The 14,054-nt window shown below is 38.0% G+C and overlaps 1 protein-coding gene across 1 annotated transcript in view; it reads left to right on the top strand.

The window, feature by feature from the left end:
* Nucleotides 1-283: 283 nt before the first annotated feature.
* herc3 (HECT and RLD domain containing E3 ubiquitin protein ligase 3) overlaps nt 284-14,054 on the top strand; it is a 30,716-nt gene continuing 16,945 nt past the window's right edge. The window contains exons 1-12 of the mRNA XM_053332992.1: nt 284-360; nt 1,754-2,103; nt 3,772-3,931; nt 4,196-4,272; nt 4,720-4,941; nt 5,875-5,966; nt 6,303-6,433; nt 6,848-6,999; nt 7,456-7,529; nt 8,429-8,553; nt 8,771-8,830; nt 11,478-11,589. Of these exons, the coding sequence (XP_053188967.1) occupies nt 1,881-2,103; nt 3,772-3,931; nt 4,196-4,272; nt 4,720-4,941; nt 5,875-5,966; nt 6,303-6,433; nt 6,848-6,999; nt 7,456-7,529; nt 8,429-8,553; nt 8,771-8,830; nt 11,478-11,589 (1,428 nt within the window). The 5' untranslated portion in view covers nt 284-360; nt 1,754-1,880. The remainder of the gene's footprint in view (nt 361-1,753; nt 2,104-3,771; nt 3,932-4,195; nt 4,273-4,719; nt 4,942-5,874; nt 5,967-6,302; nt 6,434-6,847; nt 7,000-7,455; nt 7,530-8,428; nt 8,554-8,770; nt 8,831-11,477; nt 11,590-14,054) is intronic.

Raw genomic sequence — 14,054 nt, 5'->3', positions numbered from 1 at the left:
TGTGCAATGCTCCTGGGATTAACAGTAACGTCAGCATCAGTCTTTTTCTTTGCAGTTATCGAAATGAGAAATCCAATTTTTTTTTTTTTTTTAACAGTATGGAGGCCCTATTTTTTGATAACGGCTCATATACATATAAAACAGATACGTAAACAAGAGCAAGTTATGATTCCCAAACAAAATGACTCACAATCTGGCGGGTCACAGAATTTGCCGTAACACCTGCACTTCCTGTTCTGCGGGCCAATCGTAGCGTTTCTTCGCGTGACGTTAGTGACGTAGCCAGCAGTGATACTTCCTGGTTTGTTTTCCGAGCTGAAGTGGAACCAAACGCCCAAATATCATGATGCATCTATCTAGGTAACATCCCGTCTTATTTTTGGATGAGCTACATATATTACATTTATGTTTCACTCACATTTAAGGTGTCGGTTAACCAGTGTATTTAATATGTTTTTCTCCTCCATAAGACAGACAGTCAGCGTTGTTGTAGCTCGCTAAAGGTTAGCGTTAGGTAGCTTAACTATTAACTATGATTGCTTATGTGGGTCGACAAGACGTTTAATGTTTCCGACACTAAACTGTTTTACAAGTTAATAATGTCAGTGGAGATATTTAGTTATACGGCTGCAGACTTCGTTTTATCATTTTCATCCTCCTTCACCCCCAGCAGCAAGCTAGCGTTAAATGCCCTTTCAGCTGTGAGGGAGGGCTGGACCATTTACACTTCACACATAAACACAGGGGCAGGGTATCATATTATACTCTTTATTGCTGCAGTGTTTACTAATATTAATTATAAATAAATAAAGTTGCATTCAAACACTTTCCTAGCATCTCTAAACCAGGTTCTGGATGTTATAGCAAGCTACGAGTTATATTATTGATATGTTAGTTAAGTTAATATCCTCATGTAATGCACCTAATTTTAAGGTACTTGTGCTTTACTTGAGTATTTCCATTTCAAGCTGCTTAATACTTCTGAGAGGAATATTGTACTTTTTACACCACTATATTTAGTTGACAGCTTTAGCTACTTTTCAGATGAAGATTTGACACAATAGACAATCTAACAAGCTTTTAAAATACAACATAATAAGAAGCAGTGTGCCATCGAAGTCACATTTCAGATGTCTATGAGTTGTTAACAGCTCCACCCAAATAGGGATTTTTTCCCTCTAAACTTCTTAAATCTGCTGACAAATTAGACCACATTAGTTTCAGCAAATAGCTTTTCAAATAGGGCTCAGCGTGACAGCAAAGAGGTCAAATCAGGGCTAGATATGTGAAGTTCTTGACATAAAGTCATTTTGTAACTCCTGGTCTGAAAGCCTCTTATGAGTTTGAGGTGACTCCTGCGTGGGATGGTCCCCTGTGGTTGACTCCATGCTGCTTGCACCTCTATTTCTCTCTCTGTCTCCTGATTTATATCATGTTGGTGTTTTTTTTTATTTATTCAGTTTTATCCCCATTTGTTTATTACCTGTGGCTAACTCAGTCAGTAACATGCACGTTGCGAGTGGATTGATGGTCCGCTTGGAGCTGCTTAAGCTGGGATTACACCAACAGGGTTTATTTAAACACACTGCCTGTTCCTCTGTCATAGTGCTTACATCATTCTCACACCCAACCGTGTTCTCGTCCGTCTTTCATTCTTAAAACGTTGTCAGAGTTCACACATGGAGTTCGGTCATCATTATACATTCCCGATGAGGAAAGATGACATAATCAGTCTGTTGCTTGTGTCTTTCAGGGTGGGAATTTACATGAAGAGGAGAAAGCGGGGCTGCTCTCAAGCCTGAACACTTCTGTCTTCCTCCATCTGGACATCGCTGTCTCTGCCTTTTCAGATCGCCGCTCATCCCCTCTCCCTCGCCAACATGCTGTGTTGGGGTAATGCAAAAGAAGGACAGTTGGGTATCGGTGTGGAGAGGAACCCCATGTTTGAGCCCAGGAGCTGTCAGGTGTTCAGTGGCAGGGGACTGATAGAGGTAGCGTGTGGAGGACAACACTCAATGTTCCTGCTGTATGACGGCAGTGTGTACACATGTGGCTCTAACAGCTGTGGGCAGCTGGGCCATGACAAACCAGGGACTTCCCCAGGTAAGCTCTCAACTGTGAATGTCAGACTTACTCTACTTTGGTTAATCAGTCCAAACTGTAGGTTGTTGCACCAACCTGAAACACTGCTTTGTGTGTGTGTGTGCAAAGTCACAAAGCATGTGTGAGAATGAGGGTGAGCATGAAGTGTTTACAAAGGCTGTATCTGTATTGCTTGAACCATTGACTTAAAAGTGGAACATTTATTCCCTCTCTCATTTGTGTTATATTATGTTAAATAATTTATATTGACTTCAGTTAGTAAGTTTAAAAAATAAAATAAAAAATGGGGTCATTTCCCTGCAAGTGTGTGTACAGCCTAGGAAATAAATGTTCCAAATGCTTCCCAAATGATTAGAACTTACATAAAACTAAAAAAGATAGGCCTATTTTGTTGCAGTTATGGCCAGACCTGCTGTGATAGAGTCTCACCCCCATGTGTGAATATCTCACATTTCCAGGGTTATGTAGAACTAAAGTAGTTTATCTTATGTGCAGTAAAACGTCTTCTGTAGGTCTTAACAAATCCAGTTAGTCTGTTTTCACAGTTGCTCGATAAGACCTGACTTACATGACTGATAACCTTTGATAATAAAGCCAAAACATGCTGGTAACACAAGTTTGATTCAACACTTCATGTATTTATTCACTTGTTTTATGTGCAACACAAAATCATTTTGGCTGCACAGACAGAAAATGTGCCTCCATTTCTAGGTGTTTTTTATTTGGAACATGAAATTGCACAACTAGCGTCATACCCATTTCTAGATTTGAAACACTGTTAAAGCTTGTAAAGTGATTCCAGGCAGCGGTGACTCTGTGTGCTCTGTGTGTCATGTGAGCAGATGTGTGTGCTATATTGGCATTTGTGTGTGAACCTGGAACAAAAACAAATAAATGCAAGAATAACTGGCAAACAAATAAATGAAATTATTCAATAGAAAGTTTTATGTTCACATATTTATGTAATGTTTTGGCTGTTACACCTTCATCAAGTATGCTTACTCCTAATAGTGTTAATGGTTTGAAATCACAATCACAATCATCTTTATCGTGCATATTTCATTTTTCTAAATACTGTTATGGTAGCATGTGGTGTGACCCAGTGCACTCTCTATTTTGAACCTGTTTGATAGCAGGAAACTAGCTAAACACTGACTGCACAGTGTCTGATTGTTCTCTGCACATGTCGTCTTCCTACTGCTTTTCTCCATTTCCTAATATGTGACATTGAGTATTGTGTGGAGACAAGCCCACTTTCACTTTGTAGTTCAAAACAAAGTTGACTCAGATCTTTTTCTGCATATTAATGGTATTATTCCTTCCTAGCGTCTGAGTCTTGGGTGTGACTATGTGATCACATGCAATACCTTCATGTTTTCTTCCTTCGTAATTTGAAGGGAATGTATATCTACCTTTGTGCTGCAGAAAAGATTGTTGATGAGATAGACTGCAGATGTTAAATGCCTTACGTGGGTTGGGTTTATGAGGGCATTATGAATGCTCGCTGTGTCGTCAGATCCTAAAATAAGATTAAGCACTAGCAGAAAAGTAAAATGGATATCTAGCCACATTCACAGCACCAAAACCAAAGCATTACATACTTTGATCATTTGTGTTTCATGCAGCTGTTTCTGCAATAGTCTGACGAGCTCTTTCTCCTCCTTGCAGAGTTAGTAGGAGCTCTGGACACTCAGAAGATAACAATGGTGTCGTGTGGTCAGGCCCACTCTATGGCGGTGAATGAGCAGGGCCAGGTGTTTGCCTGGGGAGCTGGTGAAGGCGGCCAGCTTGGTCTGGGGACTGCAGAGGCGGCCGTTCGAATCCCAAGGTGAGGAACTGAAGCATCGAGTCTGACAGGAGAGAAACACAACAAGGAAATAACTTGAACATATTTTTGAAGTTGGATAGTAGCATAAGAGACAGAAAAGAGAAGACTAGGGATCCATAATAACAATATGACTGGTTGAGTTTCCATAGAAATATCTGTGAAATGTAGAGAATTATCATTATGACTTTTTAGATGCAAACAGCTATTTAAAACCTTTACAGGATTTTGGACCCGATGAACAAACTTCTTGTGTTTTTTCTCCAGGTTGGTCAAAAGGCTGTGCGACCACCGCATCTCTCAAGTCATGTGTGGGAATCAACACTGCATTGCACTTTCCAGAGGTGTGAAAGGAACACTCTCTTCAAAATACACTACTATGGAGTGCCCTGTAGCTGAGTGGTTACAGTGCATGCCACATACCTGCAACGTCTGTGGTTGCATGTCATACCCATCTCTCACTCTCTGTCTCTCACTCTCTCTGTCTCTGTCTCTGTCTCTCTCTCTCTCTCTCTCTCTCTCTCTCTCTCTCTCTCTCTCTCTCTCTCTCTCTCTCTCTCTCTCTCTCTCTCTCTCTCTCTCTCTCTCTCTCTCTCTCTCTCTCTCCATTTCACATCTGCTGTCAGAATACATCTTAAATTAATCCAGAGGGACAAATTGTGCCACTCAAGATTAATTGCGATATGAGAACATTTAGGTGTTTACGGTTAGGTGAGGGAGATAAAGGTGTTTCAGAAATTATCTATGAGACTTAGAGGTAACAGTGTCCTCTGTGCTTTCCTCTCTCATAGATGGCCAGCTGTTCACATGGGGCCAGAACACCAGCGGTCAGCTCGGTCTGGGGAAAGGAGAGCCCAGCAAGCTGTTCCCTCATCCACTGAAGTCTCTGGCGGGAATTCCCTTGGCACAGATCACAGCTGGAGGAGATCACAGCTTTGCACTTTCTTTGTCGGGAGCTGTGTTCGGTTGGGGAAAGAACAGAGCGGGACAGCTGGGTCTCAATGATAAACAAGGTAAAAACAAAAAAGTCAACTGGATAGAAAGATGCTGGACACTTTTTTGAAGTGTGGTGTGTTATTGTTATTATGTATTACAGTGTCAATAATCAGCGTTTAATAATTGAATTACAAAATAAATGTAACTGTAATCCGTTATAGTTACTGAGAAAAATGTGTAACTAAATTACAGTTACTTCTGAAAATGTGTGTGACTACAAGGGGGGTTACATCTGAAGTCAGACCTTTAAGATTTTGCTCAGGAAGGGTTTTCCTCATTTTTTTAATATTTAACATGTTACTGAATACATATTGCTGTTTTTAATTCTTTGAAATCAATATTGTTTATATTTTGTTATTTGGAGCACACATGGGCTTAAATGGTACCACAGTACCAATTAAGCCCATGCCAGACTTTTTACTTTTTTCATAAAATATCTTTATTTTATATTCCCAAAATCTACATGGACTAATGAATACATTTTAAATTAGTGGCTAATCTTGCTTTATAACCTTCCCAACCCTGTACAGTGTAGTATAGTGATTGTTGCTAATTATAATGTAGTATTAACACATAGTACTGCTTGGAAAATTAAGAAGTGTTTATATTTCTTATCATACTATGTGTTCATGCAGAGGAAATTAAGTAATACATTGGTGTTTGAAAAATGGAAACAGTAAACAAGCCTCTGATGGAACAATGAAACCATACTTGCCCAATGTTTTACCCGCAGTACAGGAAGTTGGTATATTGTTTTGAAAATGGTTATAGTTGGCCTTGTTGAGGCAGACAATAGTATAAAACATTTTATGCAAAACCTTTTTCTTTTCTTTTTTTTTTAAACTTGGTATGTTATTGGACTACTGCTCGCTGTGTAATCCAGTGTCTCCTCCTTCATTTATAGATGCATGAAACAACAGTGTGACCTTGTTTATGTTTCTCTTTCACAGATCGCGCTGTCCCTTGCCACATTAAATTTTTGAGATCTCAAAAAGTTGTTTACATCAGCTGCGGAGATGAACATACAGCGGCACTCACAAAGGTATTGATATAGCTGAACCCTTACCAGTGTATACATTAAAAGATCCACATACTCTGATGGCATGCCACCAAAGCTAAAATAATTCATTTTGGTTAGCTGTTGGATAATTTAAGCATTTCTTTTATATACTGTAGTGACCTGCTTCTTGTTGCATTGAGCATTTCTTTCAAGGGCACCTTTTAAAAATGTAAAACATATCCAAGCTGTTCTATTTAAGCCTAAATAACCTTGACCCAAGACCTGATACATGGGCTTTATTAACCTAAATTACACTTTAGTAATGTTAAGAATTTCAGTTTCATATAGCAACAATAATATTTATTGTCTCTTTGGCAGGATGGTGGTTTGTTCACATTTGGTGATGGCTCGTGGGGTCAGTTGGGGCACGCCTCCACCAATAATGAACTTTTACCCAGACGAGTGCTGGAGCTCATGGGCACTGAGGTGTCCCAGATCACCTGTGGCAGGTAAATCTACATCTGTATAATCTGGTGCACCTGAATACAGTAATCCGGTAGTAAATTATGTGTTTATGAAGCTTAAACTTTATTTAGAGTGTCAGAAAGTTGTCGATTAAGTTCAATAGTAGGCTTTGAGGCTGTAGTTAGCAGTTGTGTTTAACTTGAATAGTATTTTCTGTGTTTTATTCACCTCCATTTATATACATAATTGGGAGAGAATATAAGAAACACTGCCACTAACTGCAGCCTTAGCAGCAGTGTTACTGTAGAGAACACATTTCTGAATCAGGCGAAAAAAAGCTGAGCATTAAAAGGTCACCAATGAATTGCAGGATCATTTAATTGGCTTAAATTAAGACTATAAAGGCATAACTCACTGTGTCCTTCTGCATCCTAACTCTTTTTCTTTCTTTTTGTCAGGCACCACACGTTGGCATTCGTGCCTTCCTCTGGTATGGTGTACGCATTTGGTTGTAACAGCCATGGCCAGCTGGGTACAGGAGTACTGGGAGATGCCAGAAGCCCGTCTCCTGCCAAGACCAGTATTCTAACTGGTAATTCAAATAAAACAGGTAAGAAGAAGACTCTCTGCTCACTCTGTGATAAATAGTATTTTTATTACAGTTACCAGATAAGTGTGGCTTGAAATCCAGTAGTAATAACATTTTCCATTTATTAGTTCTCATGTGTTTTCCTTTTCTTCTTTTTTTTCCAACGAGTAGAAGTAACAGTTTTAGGAAATTCATAATTTAAGAGATTGATTATTTATGACATTGGAAATAAGATAAGTGCAAGTAAGACTATCATATGTATCCAAGTTAATATTTTAAGATTGTCCTCAGTCACTTGATGCATCTTTTATTGATCAGCCTTTAATCTCTGTAAACATCTATCATAACATACCGGTACTCATGTTCATGATCATCATCTCCATTTGAATGCAGATGATAGCAGATGCATCAATTGCTTAAAGTGAGCATTTGATTCACTGTTATAAGCTAACATGTTGTATTTGTCTTTTTTATCAGAATTGAAACAATGTACAGTGACCAAAATCATCTGTGGAGGAGATCATAGTTTCTTATTGTACTCTAATGAGCAGGTATGTATGTATGTGACTTGAACTCATTCCCTGTTCTTAAGCTTATTACCATATTTATGATATTTTCTCTCCCCTCAGTTTTTGCAGTTCTTTGGGCACAGAATTGATTTTTTTTTTAAGGCAATTTTACTTTTATTTGTAATTTTACCACAAACATACTGTATCACCTAAAACATGGATAAGTGTTTCATGCAGACAGAAAATCAAAAGCACAAACAGGCAGTTATGTAAGATACAGGGAATTATAAGACAGACAAATCCAGTAATGACACTTATACCATGACTGAAAAAGGATATAAAAAAACTACTCTACACACACTTCCTTGTGCTGCTGATCTTCTGGGGGATTATCAGGATCCTCTGTGTAATCTATTAATTCCCTGTCCTCTAACTTTACCATCAACACTAGTTTCCTATTGTAAACCTTCAACATTAACCATAATATAATCCTAATTTCAACACTTTTAAAGCAAAATAAGATATATACTTTAAAAAGGACACCTAAATAAATCAGCTTAAATAGAAGTAAATACAGTAGGTGTTTTCTTTTTGTAGGTGTTGCTGCTTTCCAGTCCATCACTTCCAGTGTTTCACCACAGGGTGGCATTAACACCTCACCTGTCACCAGTTCTTGTATTGACCCTGTAAGATATATGGAGCAATTGTCTGGTATAAATATGCGACAGATTGCCAGGAATGTCGACTGATAAAGACATAACACACATTCATCCTCTACAACAGAAATATTTAGAGCTCAGGCATGGCTTGTTTATTTTATCTTCATAGAGGAAAGAGATGCACAAGCTGTACCAAACACGGTGGAAGTGCCAGCACAAACAATCTTGATAATGTTTGTAACATTGCTTGTCTGTTGTCTCTGCTCGTCTTCCTCTCTGCAGAGTTCAACCCCCCCAGAAGACTTCAGAGTGATTAATATCAGTAAAACTCTTTCTCCAATTAATTATGAAAGACTAAATTCGTGGAGGTTAAAGCTGATGTATACCACAGATTCTAGTGTCAAAAAGTAAGTCATCAACGACAATTATTTGAAACTGATTGTATATTTCAAAGTATTTATTTTCTTGTTGTACATACTTACTTTAATGGTTGTATTTGAATTGTCTTACTTGTCTATAGATAAATATTTTATTTGAACTAATTTAGAGATTTAATGGTCTCTCTACTAGTTTTGTAGCTAAGTCTTTTCATTGTAATGCTCTGTTTTCTGTTTTTGTGCACAGTGAGATCATAATCCAACTCTCCTCTACGGCTTGCTGGAACGCCAGCTTCTTGGACCAAAGGTACTCGAATCCTTATATGTTTCGTCTGTAGTGTAGTGTTGACCTTTAATCAAATTACAGCAGGTTAACGTGCATTAATGAGAAAGGGCCACAATAAGAATGAGATAATAAAAGACTTTGATGAAATCGGTCTTTACGGCATCAAACAGTCGTAGAATATAGCACCATAATGGATTGAAGCGGTGATATTATGCTTAACACTTCAACTCATACAAGATTCAATGCATGGCACATAAGTTCAGGAGTGCAGATGTAACGCGTACCTGCTGAGATGATGACAAATGCTTGATAGAATCAGATATTACTTTTTACTCTGCCTTATTTCCATTGCCAGATTAAAACTGCCTTTCTGTGTTTACTTGTTGAAGGCCGTTAGCAAAATGAACAAAAACGAGCACAGCATACATAAAAAGGTTAGTCTATTTTTAGAGTTGGTCTATGTTAGTGTCCTTCCACTAATGAAAGTACCACAAAAAAAAAAAAAAGAAAAACCTGCACTGAATATGCAGCAGAGTCACGACCGTCCCTACTTTGCATTTCAGGCGATTCATCCGACTTTGGTGAGGATCAGTAGGAATATAATGTTTTTTTTCATTATTGATTCACTGTTTTGTCTACAAAATTCAAAAATATTCAGTTTATGGTCTTGTATGATGTAGTAAAGCTTAAAATCCTAACATTTGAGAAGCTATAACCAGCAAAATGACTAAAACGATCATTCAGTTTTCTGTTGATCGACTAATTGATTAACCGACTAACCGTTGCAGTGTCATTTACATTTTTATTTTCAACAGACAGGTATTGGCCTGCTATCCAGACATGTAACCTAAATGAAATGAAGAGGTATTATACAGTATTATGAAACTAAAGACCATGTAGACTCATTTGTCAGCAAAATTCTTGGGAACTGATTCACGAGTAACCTCACAGGATCTGTTTGGTGTACTTGTCACATACTGTCAGTCGTGCTATGTCATCTTATCCAACGAACATGCTGATCATCAGGGCTGGGAAAGATGCTATCTTTTTTTCAGTCACTGAGACATGTGAGACTCCAGATTACTTTGACTACCAGCAGCCTGTGTATGTGACTCTTGAGGACAGATTCATCAGCAGATAGTTATCGTGCTCTGGGAATGAGTTGTGGAAACACTTGAAACTCAGGGGGACTTATCGACACTCTTAGCAAAGTTTCTCCTAAAAGCCAGCGCTAAATGTGACAGAGATCACATACATGTAAGTTATATGTGTACTATTACATATATGGGGAAAAAGAAAAGGAAACATTAAGTAAATCAGCTTTTTTGCTGAAGATATTTGGACATGTCATAGTAGGAAAAGCATGTGTCAATAATAATTAATGATGGCTGAATTCCATTTGGCTGCTTCAGTTTCAGGGTCCTGGTGTTGTGCATGCCGGCTCGCTGTCACACTGTCATGACCCATCATTAATATTATTACCAACACCTGTGCCGTTCCTACTATAAGTTAAAAACATCTGCTGTGAAGAAAAATGTAAGGACAGAAATAGAAGCTGAAATTAAACATTAAATTGGAATCTTGAGTCTAGCCTTTTTTTTTTTTAAATAAATAAATACATCAAGATTGGTTCTTTATTTTAATGTATTTTTAGCTTTGAAAAGTTTTTCAAATTTGACTGTGCTAGGTTTAATCCCATAGTATCTTAACTTCTTTTAGTAGCCTGCTTCTGTCTTCCTAAAACTTCTGACAAACCAGTTTATAAGGGTCAAATTATGAGTATTACACCTACCTGTAGACTGGTTTGCTCTTTCCACAGGGCCGCTTTTCAAAGACTTAATCACTATTGAACAGCCCGTAGGATCACTGTGCATCTCATCATGCCAATCCTGTAGATGCATTTCCTTTACTGTAAGATAAACTTAATTTAATGCACACTGGATTTGTTCATTGGATCTGCCTGTGAGCATTGTGATGTGCTGCAGTTGTTTTGCTGCACCATGCACAGCAAGTGTCCTTTTCAGTGTCACATTTTGGATCCAGAGCAGCTCATATTGATCTTAATTTAAATTAAAGTGGGCGCTCGTGACTCATACTAACAGTTCACTGGGATGTAGCACAACCACAACACTGTTGACATCAGTGTTATTTGTTTGGCGGTCTCCACAGGATCAGGTCTGTTTGTTTTTATGACTAAAAAAAACCTTTGCTATGAGAACGTGAAAGCTAACACTGCAAATAGTTGCAGTCAGTCACATGTAGGATTTTGTTGACTCTTTTGGAGGCGATACGTTCATCAGCCAATACTCACTATCCCCTGCTGCAAGGCTGAAGAGGTGATCTGCTTAGGGATTGGCTTAAATACCTTCAGCCTGTGTATTCACCTAACAAGCATTGCTCATTGGGTGTGTGTGTGTGTGTGTGTGTGTGTGTGTGTGTGTGTGTGTGTTTGTGTGTGTTATTAGCAATCCAACCTTGCTCACAGCTGACCTGCCAAATGACAGGTTGGAATAGACTTGTATTTAATCCAAAGCAACGTCTGCCTTTTACATCAAGGCTTTACCACAAAAGCTCCTGAATCTGAGCACTGGTCTATTTTCATCCTGTCAATAATCACTGGAAACATTAGAGGTGGTCTAGACAATCATATATTTGTTTGTTTTCTCAGCGATGACGCCCACTTCAAAACCAACCCAAAGATCCCAGGAATCGATCTCAACTCTGTCAGAACGCTATTTGATACACTCAGTGAACCAGCCTTCTCTGGACTTCTGGAGCAGGTATTGGCTCATAGTGAATTCGCAAAGTGATGTATACATGCAAGTAAAACTTTGTATTATCTCTGTTATCATCCAAACCCAACTTCCTGCATACCAATGACACCGACGTGCAGTATATTTAGGACGTTAATAGTGTTTTCCTCCTCTGTTGTTTCACTTTGTTTATCTGATCTCAAGTGATAATAGAGAAAGATCAAATTTGCGAATCACAAACACATACTCTTCCACTCAGTCCGGAAACCTAATGATAATATTTTTTAAAGCTGGTGGTCTGAGGTGACAGCCCCATGGAAAATTACCCTAACCCTAACCCTAACCCGACCTCACAGTTCTACGAAGTATTTTAGCAACTCTCAGCCTGCAGCTTCACCGTTTTTCCTCACTATCACCACTCTCATCAGACACCCCCCCCATCCCCGATAGCAGATAGCTCTTTTCAGCAAAAAAAAACTCAAGTAAATCCCCTGTACTCTACTTACCCAACACCAAATGGCAGACAGACAGCAGTTAGCGACTAGCTGGTGAACATATTTGAGCATTTGGTTGCTGAAGAGGCAGATATTTGGCTTACATTTGCGGACCGAAACAAAACTCCAGATGAGTGTTGCCTTTCTTGCTCTGTGTTTCTGTGTTAATTTGGACGGATAAATAAGCAACTTTTACTAACATGTTCACCCTAACAATTTAAAAATGTGATAACACTATTAAACACTCACCAAGCTCTTTATTAGGAACGCCTGGGCAATCTGATGCAATCCAATGCAACAGCTCTGCTTTAAATTTCACTTTTATGAAACTAGTGGATAGTGGTGGTGGTGGTGGTCTACTGGAGTGCAGTATATTGAAAAGTGGACCTAATATTTTGCTGAATTATCACCTTTTTTACAATGTCATCTAAACTGAAAGTAGGATTTAAGCAGCTGATTTATGATAATCTTTAAAACATACAGTGGTGGAAAGTAACTAAGTACAACTTTGAGGTACTTCATGCTTGCACTCCACTCCACTCCACTTTAGAGGTAAATATTATATGTACTACTCCATAACATTTATTTGACAGCTTTAGTTACTTTTTACATGAGGATTTCCCATAAAATAATATATAGTTAATATTTACTGTTGTTTGAATTGTCACTTTTATATTAAAAAAAGGGTCATGCACTTTGTATGAAAGGTGCTACATAAATTGTACACACATATATATATATATATATAATACAATGAATACTATTAATCTACCCAAAGTATCTAAAATTGGCTCTACATCATTAAACAATATTAAAATGCTCTCACATGTGTTTGTTAGTGATTACAAACAAACAATATAATTAACTAAAATAATATAACACAGTCTGCATTATGAGTACTTTTACTTTTGATACTTTAAGTACATACTTTCATCAATTTAGGACTTTTACTTGTAATTACTGTTTTTATTTCTGAGTACTTCGTCCATTGCTGCAAACATGTCATAATCCCTCTTTGAGGAATTTTGAATTACAAGTTGCATTAGAAAAACCTATTTAATGTTAAATCTGTTTTTTTATGTTAAAGTCTCTTAACACAAAGTTAGTTTGTATCAATCAAAACCACAGAATGTAATTTTAGAAAACAAAACTTCCCCCCAAATACACCTATGAGTCAGATCTAATATAGAGTGACGAGTGAAAGAAAGGAAGGAAGCAGTTAAAGGAGAAGCGTGTGGGATTCGATATCTAGCTTGTGGTTAAAAACACGTCCATGTCATAAGTGAATATTCAGCATGTTTTGAAAGCACATCAAGTTCTGCCACAGCTGCATGGCACAAGCTGCAGGACTGAGTCACAACCTCTAACATTAGCTCAGTAATGTTAGGTTTGGGATTCATGTGGCTCAGTCTGACATGAGTTATAATGTGTGTGTGTAGACGGAGGCCTCATTCCAAACCTCTAAAAAGCTTCTCTCAGAATTTAGTGTCTGATATTTTAGACTGATATTTTTCTCTGGCTTTCTAGTTGATCTGAGTTGTTTTAGAATTGGAAAACATCTCATGAATGTATACTTACAGTGCAGACACACAGACTCCGACAAGGATGCATCTGGACAGTGGGTGATGTACTGCGAGTTGGGCGGTGCTTCTTTTTTGTTTCTGCTTTCAACATGGCGGCCGCATCACAAACTTTTACAGATAAACAGAACACTAAAGTATGTTTCTGAAAACATGAGGTGAAAAAATTGGCAAAGCAGTAACAGAATATGGATTCATATTTGATAAGCACCTAGTTTGATAGTTTGATTTGAGTTTCGTGAGCTGGCTGTGTTGAACTGGACAAACTTAATTTGCATAATTTGAAGTTGAGTTGTGATTATGTAAATTCAGATGCAGCGGTTTGTCTGTCAACCAGTGTGTCTGCACCATTACACATTATAGCGCAGTACATTTTGAATTAACTTACTCTATAATGACATTTGATATTTTGATTGTG

The sequence above is a fragment of the Scomber japonicus genome, chromosome 2, assembly GCF_027409825.1.
Source record: "Scomber japonicus isolate fScoJap1 chromosome 2, fScoJap1.pri, whole genome shotgun sequence".
NCBI lineage: Eukaryota > Metazoa > Chordata > Actinopteri > Scombriformes > Scombridae > Scomber > Scomber japonicus.
This window is presented reverse-complemented; position numbering and strand designations above follow the sequence as displayed.